Source organism: Microchirus variegatus, assembly GCF_963457635.1.
Source record: "Microchirus variegatus genome assembly, chromosome: 2".
NCBI classification, from domain to species: domain Eukaryota; kingdom Metazoa; phylum Chordata; class Actinopteri; order Pleuronectiformes; family Soleidae; genus Microchirus; species Microchirus variegatus.
The window spans coordinates 5,803,866-5,817,309 of NC_139803.1; the positions used below are offsets into that span (position 1 = coordinate 5,803,866).

Sequence of the window (13,444 nt, forward strand, 5' to 3'; positions counted from 1 at the left end):
GGACGACCTCAGCTATGAGCTCCACTGTGATGTACAGCAGAGAGACGCAGCAGAACCTCCAGTGCAGCAGCTCCATCAGGGCCACCGTCAGGGTGGAGCCTCGCAGGAACTCCGTCCCCCCGGCACAGACTCTCACTGCCAAGCATCTGCTGGCCTACCTGCCCAGACCACAGCCAGAGTCTGCACCGCCTGTATCCATCACTGTGAGTCAATGCAAATCTGATGACAGATGATGGTAGTTAGTGGTCAGGTGTAGATCTTTGTACTTGATCTTTGACCTTGCTTTCATTTCAGGGTGCTCTTAAATCCACCTTCAGCTCCATGATGATCACAAAAAGGCCGCCTCTCATCCTCAGCCGCGTAAACTCTGCCAACTGCTCATCATCACCCCCACCGTTCCAGGAGGCTTCTTCCTCCAAAACCCAGAGTCCCTGCAGTCCAACCTCTCAGGCTCTGACTTTCTTCAAGACGGAGCCACCTCTACAGCAAACGACCCAAGCAGAGGAGACGGTGGTGCCCGAGCGCTCACACCGCAGCAGACACCTGAAGCGCTTTAGCTCCAGATGGCACTCCAGAGGCTCCACGAGCAGCGGCAGCAACATTCCAGCCTCCGCGCCTGAGAAACAAAACGGGGCAAAGAGTCACAAGAAGCGCTGGAAGCTGCTGGGCGATGAGCAGTCGTCGCATGTCACAGTCTGCCATCAGCGTCAGCGCTATGTCACCAAGGATGGCAAGTGCAGGGTCAATCTGGGACCTATAACGGACAAGAGTCGCTTCCTCTCAGACATTTTCACGACATTAGTGGACCTCAAGTATCGCTGGTTCCTTCTCGTTTTCACCATGGGCTACATTCTCACGTGGGTGACCTTTGGTGGGATCTATTTCTTCGGTGCGTGGCTGCGCGATGACATTGCACACGTGAAAGACCCTCTGTGGCTGGCGTGCTTTGTGAACGTGGACAGTTTTCTGTCAGCGCTGCTGCTGTCATTGGAGAGCCAGAGGACCATTGGCTACGGCTCCAGGATGGTGACGGCCAACTGCTGTGAAGGCACGGTGCTCCTCATGATCCAGTCCATCCTTGGCTCCATTATCGACGCCCTGATGGTGGGCTGCATGTTTGTCAAGATCTCCCGGCCGCAGCAGAGAGCTCAGACGCTGATCTTCAGTAAGCACTGTGTCGTATGCGAGCGCGACGAGAAACTGTGCATGCTCTTCCGCATCGGTGACCTCAGGGAGAGCCACATGGTGGACGCCAAGATCCGGGCCAAGCTGATCAAGTCCAGGCAGACCAAGGAGGGCGAGTTCATCCCACTGGAGCAGTCGGAGATCAATCTGGGCTACGACACTGGGGGAGACCGGCTTCTCCTGGTGGAACCCCAGACCATTACCCACGTCATTAATGAAAACAGCCCCTTCTGGGAAGTTGGAGCTGAGCGTCTGAAGAGAGAAACCTTTGAGATCATTGTCATTCTGGAGGGCATCGTGGAAGCATCGGGTTTGTGCAAGTGTTTTTAAAAACAACTTTGCAACTCGGCAATGTAGTGATATTTGCTTTTTGTGTTGCAGGTATGACCTGTCAGGCGAGGACTTCCTACACAGAGGACGAGGTTCTGTGGGGCCACCGCTTTGAATCGTGCATTTCCCTGGAGAAAGGGGCGTTTCGCGTCGACTGCAGTGCGTTTGACAAAACCTTCGAGATACTCATGCCACAACTCAGCGCTAAAGACAGGAGCTCAATAAAGGAAGAGGATGCTTTGTTTTGTGGCTAAACTAATTGCTTTTTTGCGTCTGTCTTGAGTGACTTAAAATGAATAAGATTGTGTATAACATTTCCTGTTTAAGTTTGACACTTATATTTTAAACAATATTATTCCCAGTGTATCTATAACTTTCTTTTTCAATGAAAATAAACACCCTGCTCATCACACTTGTCTTTGGTCTCTTATGGGCACATGGAAAAAGCAAAATAAAGTGGTAAAACAACCTTATTTTATGTTCATATGGGGTGGGTTTGCAAATGTAAATAGTAGTAAAAATAAGTTGCAGCTCTATTTTGGACTTCAATTTGTAATTTTACTTTCACTACAAGTACTGTACTTCACTACGTTTTAAAACCACATTTGTTACTAAAAAAAATAATTCAAATACAGGTGAGGAAGTTGAAGCGTTTGTGTCAGCACTTTATTTTGTAAAGGTTTGCCTTTAATTACAAAATATTCATGTTTTACTTTAACTTGAATACATATTTGACTTGCACTTGCACTTAAAACATTATCAAAATAGTGGTATTTTTACTTGAGTAGAATATTTCAGTACCCCTTGGTTACTCTCTGTTATCTTGTGCCACACATTCCAGTCCACTAGGTGGCGCTAACACTGCAGCGTCCAAAGACTCCAAAGAAGAAGAAGAAGAAGCATCAGAAGCGCGCAGCATGACGGGATATGAGAATCCTCCGGCGGCGCGCTGCCGCCATGTCACCTAGAGAGAAACGTTTAGCTCTTATCTCGTCTCTAGGCTTAGTTTTTCTGGCTCTTTATTACGTACCCGCCCTTTTTTATGTCACTTTAATTCTCGCCGGTTTTTGTTTTGTGTGTTTTTGCCACAGCGGAGAACCGCTTCCCGCCAGGTTAGGCCTCAATCCGCGGGCTGGACTGAGGGACCCTGCTGCGCTCGGGCGGCGGTTGCTGGGTTGGGGGGTGGCCGGCGTGCCGGTGGCCACACGGGGGAAAACGAAGAGTAGCGGCGACAGAGCCGAGCACCGGGAAACCGGGGGACGCTACAGACAAAGGCCCGCCGAAACTGGGATTTACCGCAAGGAATCCTTGGCAAGTGACTCGTTTTTGTTTAGTCCTCGGGATTTTCTCATGGGGAGCTACATCGGGAAACCCGAAAGCCCGACGGCGGAGTTCGTGAGGCCGAGGGCAGGCAGAAATCCCCGAGAGCAGTTGCGGGAGAAGCTTTCCAGACCCAACCATGCCGTGTGCACTCCCAACCGGAGGCTGTCATTCGCCGGGTATGTTTGTAATCACACCACGCTGTAGCAACGTGCGCCGTTAGGAGGCGGTGACGTTGTTTAAAAAACTCGCCCGGTTTAGTGGGTGTCGATTATTGACCATTAAACCTTTGAACGCGTTGTAACGTCACAACATATGAAAGCTTAGTCTCTTTCGTCTTTGTTGCATTCTCAGTTTTTGAATAATTTAACTTGCATCATACTCGAGGGTTGTTTACAGTTGCAGACTTGCACACGTGACAGTTTCAACATAATGTAATAGATCAGCTTAATTTGAGTCTCTTTGCTGTATGTAAATGAATATATCTCTTGGTAAAATCTAAATGTACTTTATCATGCTTCACAGCAACAGATAAACACTTAGAGATACCTGCTTTTTGCACGGTCTAGTCTGTGTAGTAAAAAAAACAATGCATTGTGATGAATGGAAATGTAGAATTAAATATCAGTTTCATGAATAAGCGTATGTAAAAAAACAGCAGTGAAACGGGTTTGTGGCTGAGTCATTAATTGAAGTCACTAATGTGGCCTCAAATGACCTGAATCTATGTGTGTTTTAAACTTGTGGTACATTTTGCATCATAGTGTTGTTATTTCTCTGGTAGGGAGCCTCCTGGCACAGTGGGCAGGTTCACCATAACACCCCAGCGCCACTACCCCCTGCAGCAGCCGGGTATGTCTTCTGTGGGAATCCTGCCTCCTGTCAGGTGGGATGGCTTCAGAAAGAAGAACATCCTCAGTCCACTGAACTCATCGGCTGCTCACAGTCCTGTCACTGTGAAGATCGCCAGGCCCATCCACCACAACACCCCCAGGTGAGTACATGGATGCTGACAGACATTTATTTTTACTTGAGGGTTCTTGTTGTAATCATACATTTTCAACAGCTTAATTTGTAAATTAAATGATGCTGAATTTGTCTGTTTTTTAAGCTTTGACCATCTGGGCTGCGCTGGGCTCCCCAGGGCCCCTGCAGATCCCTGCTCCAGAGAAAGTGTCCTCAGGGTGTTGAAAGAAAGCCGCAAGAGAGAAGTGGAGGACGAGGATAGAAGCTTCACGTCTGAGCAGAGAAGCAAGCGAAGGTACCAGGATGAAGCCTCTATGTGTATATTTATATGCTTTGCAGACCTCGGTTGTTTGTTGGCCAATATACAAAGATATCTTACTAATCTGTTTTGATTTCCCCAGGCGCAATGACAGCAGTGGAAGTGCTCACTCTGCGTTTGAGCCTCTTTTGCCCAATGGGGCCCCATCACAGTTGGTCCCAAAGTGAGTTCAGCTCTTGTCTTTGAGTGCCAAGGATAATGAAAAGCCCAAAGCATTATATGAAGAATAGCATGCACGTATGAATGAATGCTTCTTGTTTTTCTCCAGGCCAGGAAGTCTGAAAAGAGGGATGACCTCCCTGGCAGAGGAGTCGATCATGAAGAGATCTCGAACCTCCTCCATTAGCTCTGGTAGTGTGATCCACGCCCCGAGGGGAACCCCAGGATCCATGAGAAATGCCATCCTCAGCTCCTACAGTTCTTCACAAGGCTATAGCCAGGTAACACCTGCCTGCTGTTCAACAGCACACGTGGCCTCGCAGAGGTTATGTGCAGTTGAATTAAAACGAGCTCCGCGTTTGTCTTCACAGTGGAAAAGAACATCAGCACACAGCTCCCCTCTCTCCAGCCCTGGATCATCTCGAGCTCAGACTCCAGAGGGAATCTCCAAAAAGCCGAGGTAAATGGACACTGGTTTTTCTGCCGGGCTAAATCATCTACATTTAATCCACCTTCACACGTTTAACTTTGTGCTTTCATTATCAGAGAGGATAACGGGCGGTCTCCCAGCTCAGCCTCCTCAGGGAGGTCAGACCAGGCGGCCTCCGTCAAGACACCTGTTACTTGTAAGTCGTGTATAGAAATCATTGTGCAGACTTAGATGCTGTAATTTGTTATTTATTCAGATTCATCATTATATGATGTTGTTGCAGCCAAATCGACTCCAGTCCCCAAGATTGCCGTCACTACGTCGACAGACTCGATTGGTAGTGGTGGGAAGAGGAAAAGGAAGATCCAGTTGGTGTCGAGCAACCGGGATGATCAGTTTTCTCTGGTAAGTGCGACACCTCCAGACTTCTCATTTCTAGAAACCTTCGTTTTTATACTCATGTGTTCTAAATGTCACCGTGTCGCTCTCTGTGCTGATTGATTGGCAGCCTCCACCGTTGGAGCTTGGTTACAGCATCACTGTGAAAGACTTGGATGAAGAGAAAAAGGCTGCGATTAGCAAGATCCAGAAAGTATTGGAGACGCCTGGTGAGTTGATGGAGCTACACAAATGAATCGGTTTTAATTCATTTGAGTAAACACGCTGCTGCTGCTCCCTGCAACTTTTAATCCTGACCAGTCTGACTGTATAAAAACCCCATCCTGTCAATTTATTCTTCTTCAGCACCAGAGCCAGAGAAGACCATCTCTCCTCCTGTTTCCACTCAGCCTGGCTCGTCTACCAGCTTCACCACCCCCAAAACCACCCTGAGCAGCCTTTTAGCATCTCCTCTGACGACAGCGTCCATTGCTGCCACCCCAGTCATCAACCTGGATCCCAGCCCGAGCATCTGCGTGAGTACAGCAGCAGCCACAGCCTCCAACCCACTGCTGGAGGCTCTGAAGATGAAGACCCGCATTCCTGCAAGCTCCACATCTGCTGCCAGCACAACCACAGGTATGATCACTTCACTGAATGTGTGTGTGTGTGCGAGGGAGGTTCTGAAGTCTTCTGCAAAACACATAACCTTAATAAATGACTTTCTTTTTTCTGTAGTGCCGGCATCGACCACACCAGTGCAACCCAGTGGCTTAAACCTGAAACCCACCCCTGGATTGGATTCGCCACAGCCACCTCCCAGCACCCAGTCTCAGCCCTCCACTGCCGCCTTTACTCAGGTTCTCGATCAGGTCTTTAAGTCTTCCAGCAGCACCCCACCTGTAGCAGGAGCAGGCCTTTTTGGATTGACCAGCCAGAGCAGCACCCTCCCTGCATCCATAACTTCTGCCCCAGTCACTGTTATGACTGCACCAGCCAGCAGCTCCGTGTCAGTCAGTAACCCAAACCCTCTGCTGGCTTCAGGGTTCAAACCCATCTTTCCTGTCACCACCACTGCCCCCTCAGTGACATCAGCTCCAGACACCAAACCTCCTGTCCAAGATTTCAAGCCCATTTTTGGAGCCGTCAGTGCAGGGGCTGTTTTTGGACAACCTGCGTCCCTCTCAACTACCAACCCAGCACCTGTTGTGTCCTCAAGTAGTGCATCCTCAATGTTTGGTGCTCCGTCAAGCACCACCACAGCGGCCTCATCTGTGTTCCCCAACTTGACCGGCACCCTCACTGGAACAACCTCCAATAGCTCCCTCACCACGACCACCACCGCACAGCCTGCAGCACAGCAGGGTGTGAAGTCCTTCTTTGGAAACTGGTCCGCACCATCCACAACAAGTACCAGCTCAGCCCCGGTGCAGGCCCCTAACACAGGGAGCACATTTCAGTTTGGAGCTGCTACCACCACCACGACTGCTGCTACTGCTGCTGCTGCCGCCGCTGTTGCTGCTGCTGCTTCTGCTGCTGCACCTGCCATGCCTGCTGCTGCTACCACAACCTCCAGCAATGGTACGTTTTCTTTTGGTGTCACGCAGCCTGACCCTCAAGCTGCCAACAAGAAGGTTTTTGCCTTTGGTCAACCAGCAGCGCCCAGCCAGAACTCAACCACTGTTTCATTTGGGGGCTTTGCCATGACAAGTTCTGCCCCCACCACTGCGACAGCCACCACTCAGCCCACTTTCGCATTCGGAAAGCCATCGTTTGAAGCGCCAGCAGCAACGCAGCCGACCTTTGGCTCCTCGGCAGCACAACCGAAACCTTTCAACTTTGGGAGCGGTGCAGCATCGTCCACGCCTGCCTCGACCCCTGCCCCAACTCCTTTTAATTTTGGAGCTCCTGCTGCCACAACTGCAGCTATGTTTGGGACCCCGGCTAAACCAACATTTGGAGCTGCTTCCACTGGTTTTGCTTTCGGTAACTCAGCCGCTCCCCCGGCTGCACCTTCAGCACAACCTAGCTTTGGTGCGGCAGCCCAGACTCAGAACTCCTCCTCTGCCGCGTTCACGTTTGGTAGCGCCGCTCCTCAGCCAGCTCCCTCTGGCCCTCAGCCCGCACCCAGTGGATTTAACTTCGGTGGTGGTGGTGGTGGTATGGCGTGCCCTCAGTTTGGAACACCCGTCTCCAATAATCCTGCGCCACATATGGGAAACTTCAACTTTGGAGCTGCTGCTGCTGCTGACAAACCAGCTTTTGGTAAGGAATATGAGTTTCTCTTATGTCTTTTAAATCTAAATACAGGGGGGTTTTAGCCTTGTTTGTGTAGATTAACCATGTGATGTGCGGTTTCCTCTGCAGGGACATCGACCCCATCTTTTGGGCAGAGTGCTGCTGTTGGTCCGATTCCCTTTGGAAGTCCTGGAACTCCTGTCCAAGGCTTCAATGCTGTTCCATTCGGTAGGTGGTACTTTATTGGGGTTATGCTTGTGTCCTGCTGACATTTTACCACAAAAACAATTTCAACTATGCTGCAAGTACTTTCTCAGTTAAACACAGTGTGTGTAGTGTGTGTACGTGTGTTGTGGTCAGAGTGTCATGAAGTTGTGTTATATTTACAACATGTACCCTGTTTTTCTTTTTATCAGGGTCCCCTGCGACTCCCTCCTTCTCCATCGGTGCTGGATCAAAGCCATCCGGAGCACGGCAGAGGCTGCAGGCACGGAGACAACACAATAGGAAGAAGTAGCCTTCGCCATGTGTCCATCATCGCTTTCAGGGGACTTCAGCTGTTGCTGCTACGGCTAACTGGGCTAAAACTGCTCTGTTCAAAGCTCCACATCCCCGATCAGGCCACCACCCTGCCCTCAGCTCTCCCCCCCCCCCGTCTCCCTCTCATTGAATGGGATGTGCTGGCCCAGAACGTTGTGTTTGCAGAGGAGTTAGAAAGAGCACACCAGCTTGCCGAGTTCATGCTGCCTGGACGACTACCCGACCCTGTGAGGGGAATGTAGCAGTGAAAAGTTTAGAATCCAGAACAATGTACAGTACTTGAAGCAAGATGAAAGAGCGTTGAGTCGTCTGATTCCAAACAAAAGCATATCCAAAGTTCTTTTTCCTTTTTACAGTATGAGGACACACCCATTGGTTCATCGTGAGGAGAAAGTTGAGTCAGACAAAGACACGGAGCCTCGGCTCAAACCTTTTTTCTTTTTTTTTTCTTTTTTTTTACATGGATATTTGAGTACATTCTGTCAATGAATCTGAGTAGAGTGAAATGCACGGCTGAGTCAGGAACATTACACAACACTGCAGCGTAAATGTAAAGTTATGAGGCGTGTGCATTTTAAATTATTTTTTTAATTGGCTCTCGGACCCTGTAAATGAATGTGTGTGTGTGTGTGTGTCTGCACTTAAGGGCAACTTAGTAAATGTCTTAATGTAGTTAGTGAAGACCTTTTTGTGTTCTTGTTTCATACTCTTTTGTCATTGCAAGCATTCCTGGAGTCCTTTGGACGACCTTGTTTTGGTAGTGATTGCCAACACTGATGTAACTAATAAGTCAGTATGGGTTTGTGATTGACTACTATTGATTTTTGCTGTCAAACCAAAGCCAATTCAACTCCACGCCTGTGAAAACATCATGTGACCTTTACCCCCCATCTTTCAATTTTGAGATGTTTGTTTTCGCCAGACTACCTCTCTTTACTCCCAGGCACTGAATTCTTAGTCTTTGAAAAGTAACGCATCGATCGATGCAGCTTTACTTTTCACTGCTGTTAATACAGGTGTATCTTAATAAATATGACTTCTTTTTTCTTTTCTTTTTTTACACGTGCAAAACAACACATTCTCCCCATTTCAGGATTGTCGCTGTCATAAAAGAACAACTACCGGAACCCTTTACATGCCAATAATTCTCACGATGATGCAGGGATTTCTGTTGTCTTGAACGACTCTTATTTGCACAATGAGGTGACAAATTCTGTCAGAAAATACAAGCCCACTGATGTCAGTAATTTTATCTGAAATATTTTCCTTGTAGAGCAACGATCTCTTGTGTAATGTGAGCAGTAGTTGATGGAAGTTTTATTTCATGGTTGATTTTTGAGTGAATAAAAGTGAATTTTGGATACGGACGTTCCGGCAAGAACACATTCAGCCCTTTGAGGTCTCACTCATTTGCTTTCCTCTCGTGAGACGGCGTGCACACACCGCTGCAGTGACCGTGAGTGGAGATGCTGCATCAGCAATGAGCGCGCACACTGGACGTGTTTGTTCTGCAGCTTTGTGGTTTCCGCTCTTTTTCAGCCAGTGGGAAACGGGTAATGGCAGTTGATGGTGATGACAAGTTTGCTTTGTACTCCTTTAATTTTTAAGTACACAGTTTTGTCCAGATTAATATTAAATGTTTTTGAAATAATGGATTTAAATAATCTTTTTCAATAACCAGTTTTTTCATTTATCTAAACTGAGCCGTAAACCTAACCTACACACTACCTGCAGTGAAAACTACATCAACGTCCAGTCTTCACGTTTTGCAGCAGCATATGACTTTTATTTTCTTTGAAGGAAGTGACTTTGAAGTCTATTTTTTATTTTGTTTAATCACTACTTCTGTTGAGATGTGTCTCTGGGCAGCTGTTTGCTGCTCACGTTTATCTCTGAAAATTAGTTTTAAAAAAAAACTATTTTTTGGTGAAGTGTCCTTTTAACAAAAGTTATTATTATTATTAATAATAATAATAATAATAATAATAATAAGGTTCACTTTAATAACTAAGATTTTAATAACATCTGTGGGTTTAATTATGAACCAGACTTATTTGTTGCAGTTCCACTCCAGTCCTGTGGGAGGCGCTCATCTAATTTGTCAAAATAACCGAGACCAAGAGTTGTACGCATGCGCACCCCCTTGTGTATCGTGTCACTTTATACTGCTCGATAGTAGCTTTAGCTGTAACCATAGTAGAGAGAGGGGTTACTGAAGTACGTGGCAGAAAGCGTTTGACATGGAGGCGTTCGCTCTTGTTGCACTGACCCTGATACTGGGCGCACTCGTCGTCCTGGTGGCGTTGGCTGTGAGCAAGCGCAAGGAAGAAATACGAGAAGAAGCGGAGCAGGCGGCGGAGTTTACCGGTAAGAGGCGAGCTAGCTGTCCACTGAGCTAGCCGTTAGCCGCGGTGAGTCACCGGACTCGCTCGCCGGTGTCTGTCCGACGCTCGGACTACAGTTCCACCGCTGCACGTCACTGCGGTGACGGCGTCAAAGCATCAGTATCTCATTCAAACGGCAACACATTGAAACTGGAGCAACTTTGGAGACTTGTCAGCTTCCGTCCACCAATGACGAGATGTCACACTGACTGACCAATGGCACGGAGGCTTTTATGACCATTCATTGCCTGTTAATGAAAGGATCTTTTGTTTTCTAAATCGTATTGACGTATTTCATATTTGGTTTAAAGTATATCATGAGTACCTACGAGCCTTTCAAAATAAAAGCATGTTTCACTATTAACACTGTTAGATAACTATAATTCCACTATGTGATATATAAGGTAAGCTTCCTGACTCGAGCTCATGTATTTTAATGCCTCCTTACAAAACCTTTTTGAAATGGGAAAATTAATGGAAATCCTCACAGCTTCAAAGACCTAATAATAACTGGACTTAGAGCAACTGTAACATGGGAGTTTTCTGGAGTGTGTTACTCTAACTGTATACATGAATAACGTGCTCCTTTGAACTCTTGTTTGTCGCTCAGCTGAAGGTGGTGTTGTGAAAGGAGCTGCACCCAAGAAGCAAAAGCAGGAGAAGCTGCGCAACCGCAAGGATAAAGCTGCACAGCACGCTTTCAGCCATCCTCTGCTGGCAGCCTCACTGAAGGTAAACTGGAAGACACACACCGACTGTATCTGACTTTTCTATTTTCTAAGATATCCATATATCAAAATATTACAAACATTTCTCTCAAAGAGTGTTTAAAGGCGTCATATGTAAGAATGTGGCCAAAAACAGTTGATTGGTAGACGGCGGTAGGTGGCACCACGTGATGCCAAAACATGATTTCAAAACATAAACATGATTTGCAGTCTGCAAAATATTTTTTGGAATGCAGATATTTTGGCTTTACTGTTGTTTGTTTTATGAACATTATTCCTGAGTCTCTGTGACATATTAGGAGGATTTTATGACCAGTTGCTTTAGATTTATTACATAATGCACCTTGAAATAATTTGTTTTTGAGTTTGTGTATTTGTGTCCCTGCTCGTTTCAGGCCCATGGTGGGAATGTGACGTGCATCGATTTCAGCAGTAATGGCAAATACCTGGCGTCCTGCGCTGATGATCGCACTGTCAGGATCTGGAGCACCAAGGACTTCCTGGACCGTGAGCACAAGTGTCTGAGGGCCAACGTTGAGCTGGATCATGCCACTATGGTCCGCTTCAGCCCAGACTCTAGGTCTCTCCCTCTTTAGTACTTTCACGACTTGCACACCAGACACCAGTGATGTCGATTTTTTTTGATTCAGCCACATAATTAACTCCACCGCCTCCTATACTAACTGTCACATTTTCACTGCAGGGCCTTTATCACCTGGTTGGCCAATGGAGATTCCATTCGCATCTTCAAGATGATCAAGAAGGAAGACGGTACTTTCAGCTTCAAAGCTGCTGCTGAGGACTTCCCACAGAAACACAAGGCTCCCATTCTCAACATCGGCATCGCAGAGACAGGTATACAAGTATACAGAGTGTATGCAATGAATTTGTAGTTGTTTGTTTTCTTTTTTAGACCAGATAAAAAAGTTCTTCTGCTTTGACACCTGACAGAAATACATGCAGTGCTGATTCTGTTTCCTCCTCTTTGCAGGCAAGTTTATCATGACTGCATCAACAGACACATGCATCCACATCTGGGATCTGAAAGGAGAGATACTGGCCTCTATCAACACCAACCAGATGACTAATTCCTATGCTTCCATTTCTCCATGTGGCAGGTCAGTCCCCCTCACTCCTCTCTCTGCAAACCTTCCTCTTTTCCCTTTTAAAGACGTTGTTACTCTAGCTGAGGTAGAGATACAAGTGTGTGTGTCGTTTGTTTCTGTCCTCAGGTTTGTGGCGTCGTGCGGCTTCACTCCTGACGTGAAGGTGTGGGAGGTTTGCTTCGGGAAAGGAGGAGAGTTCAAAGAGGTGGTGCGAGCTTTTGATCTGAAGGGCCACTCTGCTGGGGTTCACTCATTCGCCTTCTCTAACGACTCTCACAGGTAACAAAGTCCTCTGAAGTGATGATAGGCTGACTGAAACTGTTTTTAATGCGCAGTGTATTAACTTTAATTTTTCATGTATTTGTCAGAATGGTGACTGTCTCCAAAGACGGCACATGGAAGCTGTGGAACACGAATGTGGAGTACAAGAAGCAGCAGGATCCCTACCTCCTGAAGACTGTCCCCTGTGTATCATCTGAAGGGAGCCTGGCGGCCTTGTCTCCAGATGGCCGTGTGGTGGCCATCAGTGACGGCGCCAACGTGGCTCTGTACAGTGCAGCGAGTGGCCAGCTGGAGGAGGAAATGCACGGCATCCACAGCGAGGAGATCAGTGACCTCAAATTTGACATTAACGGACGCTTCTTGGTGAGCAGCGGCGACAAAGCCATCAGAGTGTTCCACAACACCCCGGGATACCGCGCAGCCATCGTGGACATGAAGGACATGCTGAAGAAAGCCCAGAATGAAGCCATGAAGCAGAGACTGGCGCAGCAGATAAAAGAGGCTCAGAGTTCCCTGGACGCTGTGCTTGCTGCTTCTGTGGATTAAACAAGCACTAAAAAAAAAAAGATGCACTCTGATTGTAATACTGACTGAATGTGATTTTCTTTTTCACAGCCTCAACACTTCCTACATGCTCTGGTCAGAGAGGAAAGGAGATAGCATGCAGTTTTAATAAAGAATATATTTTTAATGACAAATAAACAGGGTTTGAGTTGAGAGAACTTTTTCTAATGTCTTTTGTACAATCTCGTTAATCTTTAATGCATGTAAAACAATGACTTTGTGGTACGTGAGCCTCCTCTAGTGGTAGTGGGAGGGAAATCAGAAATATTGTTCTGCTGTATTTACCACGGTAATACCGCAGAACAATAATCTTAAACTAAATTAAACAATTACAGTCACCTTATCTCTCGCTCCATCTTAATTTTGTACCACTGTCTCAGATTGTGATTGTGATTAAAATAACTGCTTTCAAATATTGACTTTCTGTCTCAAAAAGTACTCAAAATAATACTAAATGTATATATATATATATATACACACATATGTTGATATATATCTATTTAAATATATAATAT

The 13,444-nt window shown here is 46.8% G+C and overlaps 3 protein-coding genes across 3 annotated transcripts; all 3 read left to right on the forward strand.

Moving 5' to 3' along the window:
• Window positions 1-14: 14 nt before the first annotated feature.
• LOC310944645 (G protein-activated inward rectifier potassium channel 3-like) lies at window positions 15-1,769 on the forward strand (the record flags this gene model as incomplete). The annotated part of the gene is made up of 3 exons (XM_083910451.1): window positions 15-203; window positions 295-1,495; window positions 1,567-1,769. 3 exons carry the CDS (start codon window positions 15-17, stop codon window positions 1,767-1,769), a joined length of 1,593 nt encoding a protein of 530 aa, XP_083766577.1.
• A 673-nt stretch (window positions 1,770-2,442) lies between these two features.
• On the forward strand, window positions 2,443-7,842 carry pom121 (POM121 transmembrane nucleoporin; the record flags this gene model as incomplete). Its single annotated transcript, XM_083909889.1, has 13 exons — window positions 2,443-3,014; window positions 3,620-3,829; window positions 3,947-4,096; window positions 4,203-4,283; window positions 4,389-4,560; window positions 4,651-4,739; window positions 4,826-4,905; window positions 4,993-5,114; window positions 5,218-5,317; window positions 5,454-5,726; window positions 5,826-7,352; window positions 7,455-7,553; window positions 7,742-7,842. 13 exons carry the CDS (start codon window positions 2,443-2,445, stop codon window positions 7,840-7,842), a joined length of 3,576 nt encoding a protein of 1,191 aa, XP_083766015.1.
• Window positions 7,843-10,066: 2,224 nt separating this feature from the next.
• On the forward strand, window positions 10,067-13,025 carry tbl2 (transducin beta like 2). Its single transcript, XM_083909902.1, has 7 exons — window positions 10,067-10,232; window positions 10,860-10,981; window positions 11,373-11,557; window positions 11,681-11,832; window positions 11,969-12,095; window positions 12,210-12,362; window positions 12,452-13,025. The coding sequence occupies exons 1-7, from the start codon at window positions 10,106-10,108 to the stop codon at window positions 12,909-12,911; spliced, it is 1,326 nt and encodes a 441-aa protein (XP_083766028.1). The 5' UTR covers window positions 10,067-10,105; the 3' UTR covers window positions 12,912-13,025.
• Window positions 13,026-13,444: the final 419 nt, after the last annotated feature.

Coding starts and splice junctions, on each gene's coding strand:
- tbl2 (XM_083909902.1), top strand. CDS start 10,106: ATGGAGGCGTTCGCTCTTGTTGCACTGACCCTGATACTGGGCGCACTC. Junction 11,558..11,680: donor CGCTTCAGCCCAGACTCTAG/GTCTCTCCCTCT, acceptor TTTTCACTGCAG/GGCCTTTATCACCTGGTTGG. Junction 11,833..11,968: donor CATCGGCATCGCAGAGACAG/GTATACAAGTAT, acceptor TCCTCTTTGCAG/GCAAGTTTATCATGACTGCA.